Here is a 12,319-nt window from a genome sequence, read left to right on the forward strand (position 1 = left end):
CTAAACAATTGGATATCACGAAAAAGGGGGTGAAAGTTAAAAAAAAAAAAATAAATCTGCTTCTTTAATTGAATGTTGGGGAAAAGTTAAACAAAGCTCAATTGAAAGCCTGTCTTTTCCGTTTCCGTAATGGCAATCCAAGAATCAGGGAGAAACATGAATATGATACTGCAATGATATCCTGTTCATATCCTGTTCATTCAAATAGCATCTACAGGTCAAGGTGTTCTCTCTAAAAAAGAAGCTACTTCAACATGAGGGGTGGAATGAATACATGTAACAAGTCCGTCTGTCGTGAGAAGAGCAGGTTTCTAGTACTACTTTCCCTGTACCATTTATCAGAATCGGCTGACACTGTGATCTCAAGCACAAAGAATCAATCCAAGAGAGAATAATTCAAGGAATTGTACAGTACAATCCCAAGGAAATGACTGAAGGAAAGCAAGCAAAACATCTCTCTCTATCTCTCTCTCGCGCGCTCTCTCGCTCTCTCGCTCTCTCTCTCTCTCTCTCTCTCTCGCTCTCTCTCTCTCTCTCTCTCTCGCTCTCTCGCTCTCTCGCTCTCTCTCTCTCGCTCTCTCGCTCTCTCTCTCTCTCTCTCTCTCTCTCGCTCTCTATTGCTCTCTCGCTCAGAGACAGAAATAATAGAGTGAACGGGACGAAGCAGGTCAGGGAGGGCAGATGATTTAGTGGTGGAGTTAGACTAAAAGAGAGAGGGGAATAGAGAGATGGATGAGAGGAAGCAGCCCGAGGTGTCCATAGAGATTGAAGGGTTTATAGTGGGTGGCGAAAACAAAGCTGTGTGTTTGCAGTGGGTGAGGCCCAGAGGAGCATGGGGAGAGGGATCAACAGTGTCACTGGGAAAAAGGAGGGCGAGTGATAGAAAGAGAAGAATGACAGAGAACGGGGGAAGAGGAAGGGACGGAGGAGAAATGATGGCGAACAATGGGGAGAGAAAGAGGGAGAGAGTGCTAAACAGAGATGGTGGAGGAATGATTGAGAAGAGGGGAGAGAGGTAGGGAAACATGATGAGATGGATTAAACTCCCAGTGAAAAGTGATGGGAGGACAGGAAATGTGAGGACATATAATAGATCATTCTGCCACTGAAAGAGATGGGATAAAGAATATGAATAGATGTCATCGTCTCCACTCTCAAAATGTGACCGATAAAGGCAGGACCCCAACTCAGAACTGCGAAGTCAGGCTAATCTAAAGAAATCATGAGACCATCTCACCATTTTTGAGCGTCTCACTCAAAATGACATTTGTGGGATATCCACGGGACTTTCCTTTAATCACGCAGCACAGCATTCGACTACGTCAAAAACTATGTTCATTTCCAAAAGACATGATGGACTTCAGCCCTCTGAACCTCTGAACATTTTATTTGTCCGAAAGATAATCCTTTGGATACAGGAATATAACTGTTCCCCTATGTTGATGCACAGATGCCATATTGCATTATCCAAAGGATTATCTCTGTGACAAATAAAAGGGGCGCATACTGTGGGATTCATCTTTGGTTTTGACATACAGGTAACTGCCAAAATAATGGAAACACGTGTGTAAATGAGGAATACAAAGTATAATGAAAGCAGGTGCTTTCACAGAGGTGTGGTTCCTGAGTTATTAAGGAATTAACATCCCATCATGCTCATGCATAAAAATGCTGGACAGGCCATTATTTTGGCCAATATTTTGGTTACCATGGCTATGCCCCCATCCACAGGGCACGAGTGGTCACTGAATGGTTTGATAAGCATGAAAACTATGTAAACCATGTGCCACGGCCATTTTAGTCTTCAAATCTCAACACAATTGAACATTTATGGAAGTTTCTGGAGTGGTACCTGAGACAGTGTTTTCAACAAAACCCCAAATGATGGAATTTCTCGTGAAAGAATGATATTGCATCCCTCCAATAGAGTTCCAGACATTTGTAGAATCTATGCCAAGATGCATTGAAGCTGTTCTGTCTCGTGGTGGCCCAACGCCCTGTAAAGACACTATGTTGGCGTTTCCTTTATTTTGGCAGTTACCTGTATATCTCTGTATGGTGGAAAACTCTTATTTTCGTCTGTTATTTTTTACACTCTCTTTTATTCCTAATACCAGTTTTTCATCAACACACACATAAAGACACACTTTCTTTTTTTTTTTATTCCACACCACAATCAGTAGTCTCACTGTTGGTAGCAACAGGTGCCTGTTCCCTGAGTAAAATCCAGTAGAGTGCCTCTCACTTCTTGTTACTGTAATGATGGAAAAATGCACTCTTCGCTTTGATCCAGAACCAATGCTGTTGCTGTCTGTGATGGAAACACTCACTGAGCATGGTGGGCTTTTATCAGAGCTGACTTTCTTTAATCATGTCTTTCATCATCGAAGCGAAACAATGGTTATTTTGTGATTCGTTTTTCCCCGTCACAAAGCCACTATTATGATAAACCATTCTAAAAAGCAGCGTGTGGGCATACTTATATGCCCATGAAAGTGCCATACAATTCCTAATAATGGCACCAGAGCATTGGTGCATTATTTCTCTGGATGCTACAGTACCTTATTCCACCAAGCGAGGAAGAGCTCATTACTGAACAATATTTCCCGTCATGCCAAGATCACTGTGTCATTGAGAGAGAAAGAGGAGAGAGGGAGAGAGAGAGAGGCAGGGGAAGAGAGAGATATAAAGAGAGAAGGAAAGAGGGAAGAAGAGCGAGAGAGACAGAGACAGAGAGAGCGAAAGAGAGGATGCTGAGCATTTCCCTCGGGAGTGTTTCTTCTTGAGGAGACTTTTCAGAGAGTAAGAGTGATATTGCTGATTTGACACGGCGTATGCGGCGAGGGAAGGACAAGTGGAGATAAACAGTGTTTGTAAACACAAAGTAGCCAGAACAAAAGAAGAAGAAAAAGCAGGCCATAAACATACCACCAGAGGACGGCTTGGAGAAGTATACACGCACCTAAAGCTATAGAGATCGTCTCACATGTTGAGTTATCTGTTATCTGTGATTATAGGAAACAAACAAAGAGGATCTTTCCGTATGTTTTTCTAAGCTCATACTAACCCTCCTCATAACTCCACGCATGTAAATACTCACATTTTGCCAATGAGTTCTGAAACCTTCTTGTTAAGGCTTGACTAATTTGTTTTTTATCTGTTTCTGTCCAGAATCAAGTGCTGGCGAGAAGAATGCAAGGAAACGCCCCTAATGGAATGGAATAGTACAATGGCTGCATTGAGGAAAAACGACAACCCTCCTTTTCAACCAGAATCCCACCACTAGGCTGTATTGAAGCAGTCGAGGATACTGAATTAATGTCAAGCGTCTCGTGGAGGCAGCATCATGCTGCACCACTGGAAGTAGCTGGAGGACCACCCATGGAGATTCCACCTTCTCGACGTTCTCAATGCTCCTAACACACACCAAGTAAACAGAAATGCCTTCAAAGGTCAGCTGCTTATACTTGTTGACGGTCGTTTGCTGGGCTAGCGCTCTCTGGTACCTGAGTCTGTCCCGTCCCTCCACCTCCTACGTGGGCCAGCTGTCCATCCCCATCCGCCAGAAGACCAAGCTCACCAAGAACGTGACCTTCAGCAATATACGGACTCGGCCACTCAACCCGCACTCCTTCGACTTTGTCATCAACGAGCCCAAGAAGTGTGAGACGGAGGCACCTTTCTTAGTCATCCTGATCAGCACCACCCACAAGGAGTTTGATGCACGTCAAGCGATTCGAGAGACGTGGGGCGACGAGAGCACGTTCGGCGATGGCGTTCGCGTCCTCACACTCTTCCTGCTTGGGAGGAACACGGATCCGGTGCTCAACCAGATGGTGGAACAGGAGAGCCAGATCTTCCACGATGTCGTGGTGGAGGACTTCATAGACTCCTACCACAACCTCACCCTCAAGACCCTGATGGGCATGCGCTGGGTGGCCACCTTCTGCCCCAAGGCACAGTACGTCCTCAAGACGGACTCGGACATCTACGTTAACATGGAGAACCTGGTCTACAACCTCCTCAAGCCCGCCAGCAAGCCGCGGAGACGCTACTTCACGGGCTACGTCATCAACGGAGGTCCGATCAGAGACATGCGCAGTAAGTGGTACATGCCCAGAGACCTTTACCCTGAGACTAAGTACCCGCCTTTCTGTTCGGGCACGGGGTACGTGTTCTCGGCGGATGTGGCCGAGCTCATCTACAAGACGTCCCTGCACACCAGACTGCTCCACCTGGAGGATGTGTACGTGGGGCTGTGCCTTCGTAAACTGGGCATCCACCCCTTCCAGAACAGTGGCTTCAACCACTGGAAGATGGCCTACAGTCTGTGCCGCTACAGACGGGTCGTAACGGTCCACCAGATCTCCCCGGAGGAGATGCACCGCATCTGGAATGACATGACCAGCAAGAAACACCTCAAGTGTTAATCAGCTACCTACAGTTAGTGCCAATGTGAAGAGGTCCTGAATTCTTCATTCTCTTCTTCTTCTTCTTCTTCTTTATTGCTTCTTCTCTTCCTCCTCCTCTGCCCCTTCCACCTCTTCCTATCTCTGCTTTTCTTTGTCACTGTACAGCACATGACCCTGAGGGAGCAGTACTGTAACAATAACCATCTGGCCGTTTGCATAGTCCAAGAGACGCTTCGCTAAAAGCCTCTTTATCAGACCAAGGTTTCTCTCTGCTGTTGTAACTCCTGCATTCTCCCCCTATTGATGAGTTTAAAGGCCACAGTTTAGAAAATAAAATAATTCTGTATATTTTCTGAAATATGTTTGATTAAAAAATCCACTCTATGAAAATCAAATAATGTCCCACAATGCAATAGTATGCCATTTGCACCATATGTTGTTTATGAGATGAAATCACTCAAACACAGAGGTAGAAGCTTAGCAGTGGGGCAGAATGGCTCAGATGCTATTAGGCTAATCTATGTAGGCAATGCTGCTAATTTCCAGAAAAAGTCTGGCCCTATTACTGAAGTAGTAGGGATGATAAGAAATACCAAGATATACAACCTATGTAAACGCTCTGCTGTCAGTTAGGTTGATAATGAATGTCCACTCTTAATTTCCAGTCTTTGTATATTTAATAAAGATGTATTTGTGGGATGTACTGTTTTGGTACCGCAACAGATGTTGTCATAGTGAAAAGACCATGATAAGTTCACAATAGACATAGATTGAGTGTTCATTGGAATGATCTAAGATCGTTAGAACAGGAGACTAACAGTTCAATGGACCTACTGTGTGACACGACGGACATACTTGCCTTTGCAATTGAGTTGTAATATATTGTTTTAAAGATCAAACATATTTCCTTACTATGGATCTGGAGTCCTTTGTATTGTACTAGGTAGAGAATGACTTCATTTCTTGGACACCCGTATTTCTTATGGGACGGTACAAATGGCGATGTAACGGCATTAACCACATGCATTCCCCAGTGAATGTTATTCCATCTGTATGTGAGGCGCAATTCTTTTTCCCCCGCTCTTTAAGCCGCGCGGTGACGAGACAGGCGGCAGAGTGTTATATTTTCTATTACTTGAAACCAGAGGGACGACACAACCAACGGCTGCATTACATTAAAGACGTGTTTCATTTGAGAGTGTTATTCCCTTTTTTCCTACGTATTTGGGATTTTTAAAAAGTCTGTCATTTATTATGTCCTAATAAGAGGACAGTTTATAATAGTGTTTAATTATTCAATGGGTTTTTATTTCAATACATGCAGTGGACTGACAAATACCTATGTATACCTGAATTAGGGACTTCAGCTTTACCCAAGTCCCTCTCTGTAGTTGCAGTGTGTCAGGTAATGCCTATCAACACAACTCTCTGTGTAAAGCTGTCAACACGCCATGAACAACTACTCAGAGAAATGCCTTCATGCTATGACTCTGAACTACTCAGCTGAATGCTCAAGATTTACATTTGCTCATCTGTAGAGGTGTGTGTGTGTGTTTTGATTTTTCCATTAGGGTCCCCATTAGCCAACGCCAATGGCGACAGCTAGTCGTACATGGGTCCAACACATACATTACAGACATTTAAAAACATGAACATGTAGTGTGTGTGTGTGTGTGCATTTATCAGTAACATATACACATCAGTACATATAGTACACACAAAAAGTAGGTCACATGGGGAGCTGTGTGTGTGTGTGTGTGTGTGTGTGTGTGTGTGTGTGTGTGTGTGTGTGTGTGTGTGTGTGTGTGTGTGTGTGTGTGTGTGTGTGTGTGTGTGTGTGTGTGTGTGTGTGTGTGTGTGTGTGTGTGTGTGTGTGTGTGTGTGTGAGTGATGTATGAATAGAGCTCCAGTAATTGGTTCTTCCTATCGGTGAGAACAGGTTTGTCAGATGCAGACAGGTGTGTGTGTGGCGGAGGTGAGAACACTTTGAAACGCAAGTTTACCAACATGGCTCCTGGGAGCTGCTAGGAGCCTCTGGGGAGTTAGATAGATTCTATATAGAACAAAAGGGGATTCTCAACAGTATATATGTTGAACACACAAAGACACACTGTGGTAAAACATTTACAGTGTTCTCACAAGCAATATGGACTTGACACATCTCTATGTCCTAACTGTTTTCCTCACGATAGGAGTATTCCCAGATGCTGTTCTGGTTGAAAATCTATTCGGTTAACTTGTGATCAACTTGAAACCCCTTGAAATGTAATTGGACGTTTAGTACTGTAGATTCTAAATGGTGTTTTGATGGCTTTGCTCCATCCTAAATGCATCCACTTTACTACGTGTTACCTTCATTCCCAGAGCTTGTTCAGTCGTATGACCATTTAGCTGACGGTTTTCTATTAAATGACTCACTGGTGACACATTCACTATATGACTCATTTTGTGTTCCTTAGATTGCAGTTATATTTTCAGTGTTGTGCAACAAACGGAACCATTGGGAATAACATACTGTAGCAATGGAAGACATGGGAGACATGGAGGCATCAGCCAGACAGACGGAGAAGGCAAACTGCTGAGTTGACAGATAACGGTAGTTCTGGTCTATGAAGTCTATGAAGTCTATGACTAACAATCGTTTTTATTTTCGGTGATGCTATTGTGTCACTGGATTCTCTCTGAATATGCAATGGGATTATGGAGTGTTGCTTTTGGTTGGTGCTGTTCAGTGGGAGGAATATGCATAGGGATGTTCTGCATCTGTTTCACAGAGGGGGTGGATCTAATAGGGAGAAGTTATCTACGTTACTCATTGTGAACTGTTTTGTGTTGAGCCTGTGGGGGGGGGGGATTTTTATTCTAGTACCAATCTCCTAGGAGACAAGCTCCCCCATCACACTGTGATGAAGCAGAAAAAATGAGCTGATTATGCGGATTTTAAAATCCAACGTTTTTTCCACATCTGCCAATCATACATTTAAGTCATCTATCTCCTCTGGAACTGTCTTGCACAGCTGCGTGCCGTGCTGTATGTGAGCAGGCCTGTCGGTGCGTGCCTGTAGGCCTACACATGCCAAAGCAATACTCCACCACATGGGTAAATACCACAACTCAATCCTCAGTGCTGAGTAGTTCCAAACATCTATTGACGCGGTCCTGTACTCTGGAGAGGGCACACTGTATTTGGCTGTTGGTGACATTTTCTTATTACTTAGAACTGACGTAACAGTCAGAATTTGGTGCAGTGCCGCAATGATCCTCTCACATGTTATTCATCTTTGTCACAGTTGCTGGATTTTAAAAGTGTGCTAAATATACATGAAACAAAAGGCGATTTGTTTGGATCGGAAGGTTTTGGTCTTTTATTTGCATTGCCCCCCTGCAAATCCGATCAATCGGAATACTTACAAGAGAGGCGAGCAGAGAGACAAGCTGGGTTTGTGTTCTTGTGTCAGCTATCTTTTACTTCATCGAACCACAACGATAATATCATGCCTGTCACTGCAGTTTTTAAGGAAGGGATTTTGTCTGCCTCGTTTTTCAAGCAACACTTTATATTTGCCCCAAGACAATTTGTGAAGGCAGTACTGGCTTGTGAAGGCAGGCTTTGAATATATGACATCAAATCACATGCAGACATTTCCTCAGACATATCTTATATTTGTAAGACATCCTGTTGACATGTAATCCCTAAAGCTAATGCAATACGCCATTCATGGAGACCCTGACTGCTTTGAACATTCAGTATAGTCCAATAGTTAGAGGATAAAAACGTAATATTCCTGGCTCACTAAAGACGTGTCGTCAAAGCACACAATCAACTCTGACTCATACTGAGTCAACTCTGACTCATACTGAGTTAACTCTGACTCATCCTGAATCAACTCTGACTCATACCGAATCAGCTCTGACTGATACCGAATCAAGTCATACCGAATCAACTCGGACTCATACCGAATCAACTCGGACTCATACCGAATCAACTCCGACTTATACTGAATCAACTCCGACTCATACTGAATCAAATTCCGACTCAGACTGAATCAACTCCGACTCATACTGAATCAACTCCGACTCATACTGAATCAACTCCGACTCATACTGCTCATAATGCTCAGTTGACATTCATTCCCTCTCTTTCTGTTCTCTACGCCACAAGTCTGCATCGCTATCTCTATCTGTATCTATCTACATTTTACATTTACATTTAAGTCATTTAGCAGACGCTCTTATCCAGAGCGACTTACAAATTGGTGCGTTCAACTTAAGACATCCAGTGGAACAGCCACTTTACAATAGTGCATCTAAATCTTTTAAGGGGGGAGGGGGTGAGAAGGATTACTTTATCCTATCCTAGGTATTCCTGAAAGAGGTGGGGTTTCAGGTGTCTCCGGAAGGTGGTGATTGACTCCGCTGTCCTGGCGTCGTGAGGGAGTTTGTTCCACCATTGGGGGGCCAGAGCAGCGAACAGTTTTGACTGGGCTGCGCGGGAACTGTACTTCCTCAGTGGTAGGGAGGCGAGCAGGCCAGAGGTGGATGAACGCAGTGCCCTTGTTTAGGTGTAGGGCCTGATCAGAGCCTGGAGGTACTGAGGTGCCGTTCCCCTCACAGCTCCGTAGGCAAGCACCATGGTCTTGTAGCGGATGCGAGCTTCAACTGGAAGCCAGTGGAGAGAGCGGAGGAGCGGGGTGACGTGAGAGAACTTGGGAAGGTTGAACACCAGACGGGCTGCGGCGTTCTGGATGAGTTGTAGGGGTTTAATGGCACAGGCAGGGAGCCCAGCCAACAGCGAGTTGCAGTAATCCAGACGGGAGATGACAAGTGCCTGGATTAGGACCTGCGCTGCTTCCTGTGTGAGGCAGGGTCGTACTCTGCGGATGTTGTAGAGCATGAACCTACAAGAACGGGCCACCGCCTTGATGTTAGTTGAGAACGACAGGGTGTTGTCCAGGATCACGCCAAGGTTCTTAGCGCTCTGGGAGGAGGACACAATGGAGTTGTCAACCGTGATGGCGAGATCATGGAACGGGCAGTCCTTCCCCGGGAGGAAGAGCAGCTCCGTCTTGCCGAGGTTCAACTTGAGGTGGTGATCCGTCATCCACACTGATATGTCTGCCAGACATGCAGAGATGCGATTCGCCACCTGGTCATCAGAAGGGGGAAAGGAGAAGATTAATTGTGTGTCGTCTGCATAGCAATGATAGGAGAGACCATGTGAGGTTATGACAGAGCCAAGTGACTTGGTGTATAGCGAGAATAGGAGAGGGCCTAGAACAGAGCCCTGGGGGACTCCAGTGGTGAGAGCGCGTGGTGAGGAGACAGATTCTCGCCACGCCACCTGGTAGGAGCGACCTGTCAGGTAGGACGCAATCCAAGCGTGTATAATATCTCTGTCTCTATCTCTGTCTCTTTCACTCTCTGTCCTTCTATCCATTTAGTTGAACAACCCCACATTCACTTTCCTAAAAGTGATTAGATTACAATCTTAAAGACGGCCCTGTATGCATCACATCCTTTTTTGCCACTTCAACAGCTTCAACTATTTACGTAATAGTATTCACCCCATTTAATTTAGTCCAAGACCGAGACGCCATTTGCAAACCACCAACCAGCAAAATAAAAAAAACATGACATTAATATTGAATTCTTCCTTAAGAGACTGCCCTTGCCGTGGTGGATAGACAGGATTCAGCCCTATGTGAATTATGCTCTGTCATACATAACAGATGGATGGGATTTAAATGGGCCGCATACATCAGCCAGAGACTAGGAGGAGCGCTGTGACACCCAAGGAAACAGAGGAATGCTCCTGTGATAAATGAACTCTTTAAAGTGCAGAATGAACCCATTCTGTTAGACGTGATGGAGATGGGCTGTGAGCTAGGCCTACTCCACCTTCCTCCTTCTCTGACTCCGTTCGTTGCAATGCATTGGAAAGTAGCTGACTCGTATTTATGGTTAGCGCCTCCCACCGCCTCAGACGAGGCAGCCCTGCTTTATTTGATTGTGCGAGGCGAGGCGGTCGTGCCCGTGGAGGTGACGACCATAAATACCTGATGGGATTCCTAAAGAGGGTGATGCAGACCACCACTGATGCTAAATAGACCAGGTACCACACTGAAGCACACCGTGTCAAGGCAACTCCATTACAGAAACCATCCTAAAGCCAGCAGCACTCCATTGCTTAACATTACAGTCGCATGCCGTTATACCCCAGAACATCGCCCGTGACAGAAACAGTAATAGGTTACTTATGTCACAAGGAAGGTATTATGTTTCGGATGCCTCCCATGTCTCTTCTGTCTCCTTCCCCCAAACCACAAAGAAGATATTGAGAAACACCCGACCTGAAGTCCCCTTGTGATAATAGACATTCTATAAGGTAAGCCTGCTGCTTACAACATCCTGTTTTGAGGCCATGTCTAGTATTGTACCATGGTGAATCACAGTGTTTATGTGGTGTTGTCTCAGTGGGACTGATAGGGGTCAAGGCTGTGTTCCTCTGTTCTCCCGACCATGACAGACTCAGCAGTGTTCACAGCAGCATACCTAACCCATCCGGGCAGCTAGGAGGGTTCCTCTAGTCTACACTAGCCCAGCCTAGAGACTCAGGCCTGGGATAGCTCTGGGAGGTCCTAGCTTTATGAATCATACAGTATACAACATCTGGGTATTAAACTGCAGTCTCGTGTCAGATCACAATCGTATCCCACCGGTTGTCTGGGCTAGTTGGGAGGTATTGCATTCCAAAGGATTCATCATTCATCACAATCATTTTTAACGTCCATTGCTGTTGTTATTGTTGTCAAAGGGAGATTGTAATTGATAAGCTTTTAACAAACTTTGTAGTTGCTTTTGATACATTTCTGCTGACACTTTTAATGATCTCAGTAGTAATTCACAATATTTGACCAGGAAGCGAATAAATGGATGAATCACTCAACGTGTTGACAGGTGATTTGGTTTAGGATGTTGATATAAGACTGACAGGATCGGTTCAGAATACAGTAGTGCTTTAAGAGTAGGAGTTCAGCAGAACTTGTACGATGTTGACGTCTCACTATCGCCTCAGGCTAGTCTCAATATGCAAGACACATGACAAGAAGAGCTTAGAAATACTTATCATCGTGATCAATCGCTGCATTGAAAGCATTCCTCTCAAACTGCTCTTTCCATAAGCCCCATTGATACAATATCCCCTGATCTGTCAGATGTTCTTTAAGATGGGCGTCTTTCAAGTTTTTCACTTTTATCTACAGAGTTCTTAAATACCATTAATAATAATTAAAACCCAGTTAAGTGGTCGGGCGCTGCGGTAAAAGAAAGATAAAAGTGGAAATTGAATTTCTCAGACGATCATTAACAGAGGTCTGTGTTGAGCAGATGAGATGCAGGGAGCTGAGGAGGAGAATTAAGGTGGCTCATTTGGGAGGCAATTCATCTCTATTGAAATCTCTTCCATCTCCGTCCTGCTCTTCACTTCGCTCTCTTATTCACCTGACCTACATCCCAGGATGCAATGCTGGCAATCCAGCAGCAAACACGCCTTAGTACTGAGCAGGGCAATGGAGCTCTGTAGGAAAGAGGGAGAAGACAGAGGAAGGGATGGAGGGAGGATTATATCAAACCCTCCTTTCTGTCTCACTTGTGTCATGTAAGGAGTGCATCTCAGAGAGTCAGTGTGTTTTAGCTTTAAGACTGAGGTGACACGGGCTAGATGGATCTCTCTCTCTCTCCCTTTGTCTCTCTCACTCACGTTTTGGTGATGCTGTGGTTGTCACTTTCTCAGTTTCCCAGTCACAGTCACCCTCCAGTCACCCCCCAGTCACCCTCCTGTGACTTTCCCAGTCACAGGAGGGTAATCTGATAACCCAGGGCTTGAACTCAGTGTGACAATCTGTTTT

At 44.9% G+C, this 12,319-nt stretch overlaps 1 protein-coding gene across 1 annotated transcript in view; it reads left to right on the top strand.

The window, feature by feature from the left end:
• Positions 1–5,608, top strand: part of LOC115129761 (beta-1,3-galactosyltransferase 1-like) — a 142,450-nt gene extending 136,842 nt beyond the window's left edge. The window contains exon 3 of the mRNA XM_029660459.2: positions 3,172–5,608. Coding sequence (XP_029516319.1) covers positions 3,441–4,430 — 990 coding nt within the window. The 5' untranslated portion in view covers positions 3,172–3,440 and the 3' untranslated portion in view covers positions 4,431–5,608. The remainder of the gene's footprint in view (positions 1–3,171) is intronic.
• Positions 5,609–12,319: the final 6,711 nt, after the last annotated feature.

This window comes from Oncorhynchus nerka, linkage group LG5 (assembly GCF_034236695.1).
Source record: "Oncorhynchus nerka isolate Pitt River linkage group LG5, Oner_Uvic_2.0, whole genome shotgun sequence".
NCBI classification, from domain to species: Eukaryota; Metazoa; Chordata; class Actinopteri; order Salmoniformes; family Salmonidae; genus Oncorhynchus; species Oncorhynchus nerka.